The sequence below is a fragment of the Limulus polyphemus genome, unplaced genomic scaffold (genome assembly GCF_000517525.1).
Source record: "Limulus polyphemus unplaced genomic scaffold, Limulus_polyphemus-2.1.2 Scaffold1620, whole genome shotgun sequence".
NCBI lineage: Eukaryota > Metazoa > Arthropoda > Merostomata > Xiphosura > Limulidae > Limulus > Limulus polyphemus.
In genome coordinates, this window is record NW_013667230.1 from 247,910 (window position 1) to 256,370 (window position 8,461).

The 8,461-nt window shown below is 31.9% G+C and overlaps 1 protein-coding gene across 1 annotated transcript in view; it reads left to right on the forward strand.

The window, feature by feature from the left end:
* The window catches only part of LOC106464326 (cyclic nucleotide-gated cation channel beta-1-like), a gene marked incomplete at its 3' end in the record, with an annotated part of 33,794 nt that extends 27,399 nt beyond the window's left edge, over positions 1 to 6,395 (forward strand). Inside the window, exons 12-14 of the mRNA XM_013924457.2 lie at positions 2,965 to 3,062; positions 5,618 to 5,701; positions 6,277 to 6,395. Coding sequence (XP_013779911.1) covers positions 2,965 to 3,062; positions 5,618 to 5,701; positions 6,277 to 6,395 — 301 coding nt within the window. The remainder of the gene's footprint in view (positions 1 to 2,964; positions 3,063 to 5,617; positions 5,702 to 6,276) is intronic.
* Between the last annotated feature and the right edge of the window lie 2,066 nt (positions 6,396 to 8,461).

Consider the following 8,461-nt stretch of genomic DNA (forward strand, 5'->3'; position numbering starts at 1 on the left):
GTTGTTTTAGCGCGAGTATTGAGATTAAGTGTATCGCAGAGTTATATTCGGAAAGAATAAACCAGTTTTATTAAGTAAAGACTTGTGTCGTTAAAGTTTCGTTGGAACGAAGTTACGGAAAGTTAATTAACAAATGTAGACGTAACAATATAAAAAGAGAACTGAGTCCTGAGGTACTCCACTTATGACATCAATCCAGTTTGACTGAACTGCATTAATAACAACATTACTTTCTTCCATCCAGTCACAGTTCTATCCAATGAGCCAACTTACTCCCAACACCTACAAAGATCATGTTTTTAACAAGCCTTTTATGTGACATCACATCAAATTCTTTTTGAAAATCCAGATACATCAAATTCACACCCATACCCCCCATCTAAATATGCAGTAAACCTCTTCATAAATGTCAAAATATTAGTAAGACGAAATTATCCCCTAGTGAAACCATGTTGACTATCAAACAAAATTTTAAAACTTGTTAAATGATTTTGCAAAGCATATTTAGCAGTCTTTCTAAAACTTTTCTCATCAGTTATGTAAGACTAATAGGCCTATAATTATCAGGACAATTTTTATCACCTCTCTTGATAAGAGGAGTAAAATTAATCAATTACAAATCTTTTGGCACCTGTCCACTCTTCAAGGATAATGATCCTTCCCCATGTTCTTCTTTGGGAACTTAGTTATGACTTGTACTTCCTCTAAATGGTCAGGTTTTGTCATCTTTCTGGTAGACAGGTGTGACCTGAGAGCTGCTCTGGCAGTCAAATTGAAGACTTCACTAAATTATTCATTTGGTGTTAGTAATGAGTTGTGTGCACTGTTACATATTACAATTTCAAAGAGCCTAAAACTGAGTTAAATTGTAATTTAGATTTAGTAGTTAAATAAATGCCAATATATATCCAATTTATGATATTTGCCAACAAGATTGATTGATACACACAGTTTTCTTTTTAATACCAATATATTGTTACGCCTCTGTGTTCATTGGTTAATTTTCTGTAGAAATTCCTTTCGAAAAACTTCAGCGATACAAGTCCTTTCTTAAATAAAACTTGTTTATTCTTTCTCAATACAACTTTGCAATACACTTAATTTCCACAGTCACTTTAACTTAAACACACGCTAGAATTCACAACGATTCACGCACTTTACTTATGGCTTGACTCAATTATCTGTCTCTATATCGCTCTGTCTGCAATTACTCTTGCCGGTCTTATATATACAAAATAGAGGGCGTTTGGCAAACACTAGGACATTCGACAGGTTCCTCGATCTTTCTAGAACTCCAGCGCATGCTCCCAGCGTCACGCGACTTCCACTATCATAACAATATTTTAATATACAACCAATAATACAATAACATTTATTACAAATAGTTACTACAAACAATGATTTATATACAAAAGTTTTACAAACTTACAAACAATATAAAATCTTCTTTCTAGTCTAGAACTTCTTTGATAACTTATCAAGGGTTCACGATGAGTGAGTTAATTTTGAATTGACGTAGGTACAATTCACTTAATAGGGAGCTAGCTAGCTCTGTGGTCTTCACTGATCACATGCCAATTTTTTCCCACCAATGAAGTTAGGTAATGGTTTCGTAAAACTACTATTGTCCAATGTGAATTCACTGAAGTTAAATGGTTTGTAATGTTAGAAATTTATCAATGTTTCTGGTCAAATATTTTAAGTTTCCTGATTAATAAGTGTTATAACAATCACAGTTATAGCTTCCAAAGTTTATAGCACACCAACTATAACAAACCAATAATAGATACTGTTTTTTTTTGGTGCGTTGTGTTGGTTATATTTATAGGCATATGGATATTTTTCAAAATTTCAGTTTTACGTAACAATACTGATGCTAACGCTAGCATTTATGTACACGTATATTGTTGATTCTTACACTTGAGAATCTTCTACAACTTTAGAGAATAGTTGGGAGTTTTGCAATACATATTTAACAGTATAACTTATGTACATTTCTAAATATAAATTTAATTCAAACAAACATCGATATTAAGATAAATATATAATAATAAATCCATCACAGTACAAAGTGCAGAGACATAATCTGTGCAAGGTGATGACTCATGTTTACTGGAAATTTCTTCTTCAAGTAGAATAATTACATCTAAGCCCTTGTCATGAAGGAAATTCAACAGATTACCAAGTCCTGCTTGGTTGATTCTTTCAGTGTAGTGCACATGTGGCCCCAAACATCTCAGGGCATCAGAGACCTGTTATTTCTCTGCCTTGGGAGGTTATATTCTGCTTTTCTTTTATGAAGACTAACCAACATGTGTGATTGGTCACCTATTTAGTAGATTAGAGTCTAGTTTGTCATTGGAATTAACCAAACAAGGTGCTCCATCTTCTAATACTGTCCATGCACCACCACCTGCTGAATCAAGATTAATCTACCTATCCTTTCAGTATCCAGGATGGGTAGTTTCCAATGTACCATTTTTCATTCAATGACTATTCAAATACAGTATATCCAATAGGATTAAATGTATAGTCTCCATTAGTACCCATCATATTGTAACAGCTGCTGCAGATTTTCTGGATCTCTGAGCTCCAAAACTTTTTACCACAGTATTTCTTGGAACTTGGTTACTTTTAATATTCACTCCAAATATCTGAAGCGAAAAGTAGAAAATTGCTTTTATGTCCTATTAAAAAGAAAATGAAAACAATAAACCTGTGGGTTTCCTATTTTTTTCAACTGCTTTATAGATGGTGCCATAATTCTCAATGTAACTGTTTGATATTATCACAAACAATGTTTTTCCCTTTAATGTATTACATTGAAATCTCATTGAGCAACATCCCCAACGCTCATTGTTTAAAAAAAGCATACTAGTTTTATTCTTTGTTTGATATAATATGAAGTATGCCTTTTATCAGACTAAATGCATGCAAAAGTTTTTGTGATGTTCTCCATTTCAGATGAAAGTAAAATTTTGGACTCTTTGCCTAAGAAGATGAAAACAGATGTGGCCCTCAATGTCCATTACAACACCTTAGTTAAAGTTCAACTTTTTAAGGTAACCATCATTTGTTTTTGTGTTTATAAGCTTACAAAACCTCAATGGCATTAGCCGACATTTCCTTTTTTTACATTTATCATCGTTTTTATAATAATATATTAAAAACACATTCCCTTACATAATACACTGTCTTTCAACAAATTAGACTGTTATATGAAAACACTATGTATTTCTATGTTCTTATAATATTATAGTAATTAATCTGAATATATTTCTTATTACTTATGTGTGCAGTATTAGTAAAACATGGTTGAGAAATATTTTGCTTGATTTTGTACCAGGTACCTTTGTTCCTTTGTTACTCTCTAGTAGATAAAACCTGTTCTGCCCAGGAGAAATCCTGATGTAATACTGCACGTAGTGCAAGGATTTCAACAGTTGTGCCTATTAATGGTAGTTCAGGTGATATCTAGAAGCTGCAGCCTTACCTATGTTGGAATAAGAGTGACCAGTCACATGAGTATTGCTAAATGCTTTGGGTAAATCTGATGTTCCTTGCAAACTAAGGAAAATACTTTTAACAGTCTGGAACAGGATATTGAGGGAGACGCTGTTGAGAGAATACATTAAAATCAACAGTCCATCATACCATAAAGCAAGTACACACTGTGCTTCGTGGTTTAATAAAGATTGTTCATGTTTCATTCTACTTTATGTCCAGTCTCATTATTCCATTTAAAATCAAGACTCTGTTAATAAGAAATTTAGCCAGTGGTGTAGGAAGGAGCTGCAAAGTGGGGGTACTGGGCTAGACTTGCAGATTTTACAATGAAAGATTTAAAATATAAGGAGCTGTTAAAATTAGCTCCTGTGCTGCCAAAGGCAGCTCAATTTAGGGTGTCTGGGGTCATGTCCCTCAGAAATTTAATATAGTGATATAATCTAGAGTTTCTATATAAGTAAAATATGTAAAAGTGGGGGTGCTTCAGCACCCCCAGTTCCAATGCCTCTGGAGTTAATATTACTTTATGATAATATTCTTGACTGAATCTCCAGTTATTAAGTGGGCCTATCTAGTTGCTGAAGGTTAACTCAGTTCTACCTGAATATATCAAAAGATCACTCCAGTAATAACATTTTATTACATACACAAAAAAAACTTAATTCCATAACAACATGTAAGATGTAATATTACAAGCCCTTTACGTACACAAAACTTTTAAGCGTAATAAAGTCCTTACTACACATGTAGATTCCATTATTTCAGTTTTTTTGTGTGTGTGAAGAGGAGATTAAGGCTAGTATTATGAGTATGGGCTTATTTTATTGGAGATGCAGTCTAAAAATACATTAACCTAAGTCTGAATTATTCATGATGGAAATATGATTCCATATGCTCATGAGTGAAATTGAAACTATATTGTAGTCAAAATTAGAATTTTGAAAGTATAAATGAAGAATAATAATACTTTCATTATATGTCACACTAATTACATTTAATTACTATGAATGGTACAAGCAAGAGATTTTCTTTTTCAACTTTTTTTCCAGTTAATACTCTACTTTCTATCTTATGTAATTATATGAAGTAGAAGAATGAAATTGAAATGATAAAAGAAGTATTATTAGCTAAGTAAAAAAACCATGATAAGCTATACATAGATCGATGGGAATTTATACAGTTGGACACTTAAACTGTTCAAATTATCTATGCTTTCAACAAGCATGGGTTGATGCATCTAAAGTCACAGGCTGAAATAAATGAAGAATTTTAATAACTTTTCAGTATGATACATTCTCTATTGCCTATGTTATGGTCAGTGATACTGAAAGGATGCATGAAACTGCGAGGAAATATTTCAAAACATTTCCTATGATGCCTCAAATGAACAACATATTCTTCAACCTTGCATCTATCCCTTTAACTATTATATTGCTTAGACTTCATCATTCAGTTCATGTGTTTCACAGTTATTATAAAGTTACTGTTTTTTATTGTTTTATAAAATGATATATGTATGTGTATGTATATATATATATATATATATTGTTTTGAGATTTAATTATTTGAATTGTGTTTATGTGCATTTTGAGTTGTCACTGCACAGGAATCTTGCAGTGTTTCTTTGTTTTTTATGTTAGATAAATGTTTTATAGATATAAGACCACCATGTTAAATTTACTGAAGTTTATTAAATCTGTTGTTTTTACACAAATGTCTTCTAATTATGATAGAATTATTTTAATAAATGGTATATATAATGAAGTCTAAGATTGTCACATTAGTGCTTGCATGAATTTTTATCAATCAAAAAAAGGAATAAGAAACAAAAACTAAATTTGCCAATACATGTTTTAGTTTTGTAGAAAGCATACCTTATTATAACAATGAATTCAATTATTTCTATGAAATATTTAATAACTTATTCACATATTAAAAACAATTATATGTTTTTTATTGATTCTCAAAAAAGAAATCTGTGGAAAGCCAGTAATGGAAAACTTGGTTATCCCTGAAATTCACTAAAGACTAATGGTAGAAAGCTAGACAGATGTTCTGTTCACTTCTTTGGTTTCATCTCTAATTTTATTTAGTAATGATTTTTGTACAGGACTGTGATGAGGCTCTTCTGAGGGATCTGGTGTTGAAGTTACAACCTCTTTTATTTCTTCCAGGGGACTACATCTGTAAAAAGGTATGTTAAGGAAAACATAAACATGTTACATTGAGTTTCAAACTGTGATTGTTTAAGAACTTTTTCTTGTGTAATATAATACAATCTAATGCAGATTTTCAGGATCTCTAAGCTTCAAAGATTTTTAACACCAGTATGTCTTGGAGCTTCGTTAGTGTTGATATTTATGGATGAAAGTAGCCAGATGTTTGTAATAGAATGAAACAGAGCACATCTTATTTTACCAAAATTAGATATCTTTTTTTTATTGTTTAGGGAGAAATGGTAATGGTGATTGGAGTAATTAAAATAGCACTGAGAAAACACCACAGGAAATAAATTTAATTAATATAATTGAAATTAATTTCATACCTCAGGATTATTGCCAACTAGAGTATCTTTATAGGCTTTTTCCTAGTAATGTTACTAATGTAAATGTGAGACTCAAAAAGTAATTACTAATTCGTAAAAAACATTATTTATTGTATCAATATCTCTTCCATTCATATCTAATGGAAGTGGCCAGATGTTTGTAATAGGGAAAATTTCTTATTTAAAAAAAAAAAGTTATTTTTTGTTTGTTTTTTCATGTTTAGGGAGAAATGGGAAGAGAAATGTACATTGTGAACAAGGGATTAGTTCAGGTTATGGGAGGAGAGAAAGGAGATGTGGTCCTAGCTACATTATCAGAAGGCAGTGTTTTTGGTGAAATCAGGCAAGAGTCCATGAACAAACAAAAATAATTTAATATAGATTACCTATTATATTTAAGCAAACTTGTTTAAATTTTCAAAAATTTTTTACAATTTATATAAGAAACTTTAGTTATTTTACACACTTTGCACAATTAAAAACACAATGAGGCCAATGCATAACTTACTTTATCATTTGCAACATTTCAAACAACCATCCTTTGTCAGGTATTGCAGCAGAGCTACAGAAAATAAGTGTTTCATAACAAACAAAATGTAATGTGTAAGCATGAAGTCAACTCATTAACACATTACACTTCACAAAAAAAAACTAATGATGTAAGAGAACATTACTCCATCATAAATCTTGTGTGTTTGTTTTGTTGTTAAATGCAAAGTTACACATTATGCTATATGTGCTATGTCTACTACAGGGATCAAACCCTAATTTGTAGCAATATAAGCCCTCAAAATTACCAATTAGCATGCAGAAAGCCACCATAAACCTAAGTATCTGAAACTAAATAAAATGAAAAATAAAACTTCATAAATTAATTAAATATGTAGAAGTAATATCAAAAGTAATTATATTAAAACATCGAAATAAGTTATTAAAAATTATTGAAGGGACATGTTAAGCCTAATCATGAATATAAGAGTATGTATATATGATCCGGTAAGGAAAAAATAAAAGTGAAAAAGAATAAATAGTAACAATAAGCAATGATAGGTGTCTAATAATAGTTCAGAAGAATGATTTTTTTCATTAATGTAGGTATAGTCAAAGATATGAATATGTTATGATAAGATTGCATTCAATCTACGCTGTTTCAAATTTTAACAATAAATCTCTGAGTCAGTTAGATCAATTGTGTAACTTTTGGTAACAAAGTAGGGTCCACATGAGATTCAGAAATCTGAAAAAGTTGGAATAAAATATGTTGATCTGTAGGGCTTGATCAGAGGAGTCTTTTGCTGTTCTTTTTTTCATGGATATTGTAGTCGTGGTGGTTTTCTATTTCCTCAAGGTTAACCTCTGTCACCACTCTGTTCATGATTATCTTGCCAGTAATTATCGCCTCTGTAACCACTCATCTCCAGCTAGCTTTGGCTCACGGCATTTTAACAATGAAAATAACTTTATTAGGAAATAATTCTGCATTCTTTTGTATTCCCTTGTTCTTATTCTCTTACAATAATCCACATTATCGTTCTTCATCATCACCAGTTTCATTGTTTTACACAGCAGTTCAAAGCCTGTTTCCTCCTCCTCTTTTTCTTCTTATACTTCTTCTTCATTCTACATCTCCACCTTCTTTTTTCGTCATCCTCACGTTTCATTGTTCTTCATTGCAACTCAAAGACCATATCTTTACCTTCTTCTACATTCTGCAGTCCCATCTTCTTCTCCTCCTTCAATAAGCATGTTCTGTGACTTGATTTTTCTGCAACTGATATCCCACTATGATCACACATCCTCATCTAGTACATTGAACATCTTGAGACCTTACACTTGCGAGTAAAGTCTGAATCTGATGCCTCTGACATCTGTCCTCCAAGATATTTGCTTATTCTTACAGTTTCATATTGTTGCGTCATCGAGGTCACGTGACTAGTGTCACGCCACGTTTTCTAGAAATATCCTGTTCCTTCGTGAATGCCCTAACATTTACTAGATTGGGAGTAGTCTGGTATATATAAGATGGTCACAACGTGACGGGAACAGTGTAGTAGTGAGTAATTGAACTGCAGTCAGAGAGTATTGTTGAAGTTGAGACGTTCTAGCGTTTGTTATAGAGCGACTGTTGAAATTAAGTGTATCGGTAAAGTTGTATTCGGAAAGAATAAACCAGTTACGGAAAATTAATTAACGACTGGAGGTGTAACAAATTGGTGTCAGAAGTGGGATGGAAAAAACAAATGGAAACGAGAAGCGGCAAATCAAACTACAGCCTAGCAGACTTGATGGCAGCAATACAAGAACAGCAAAAGAAACAAGAAGAACGAGAAGAGAAATTACAACAGTTGTTAGAGGAAAAAGAAAATAAACAAAAAGAATGAGAAGAGAAATTACAGCAGTTGTTGGAGG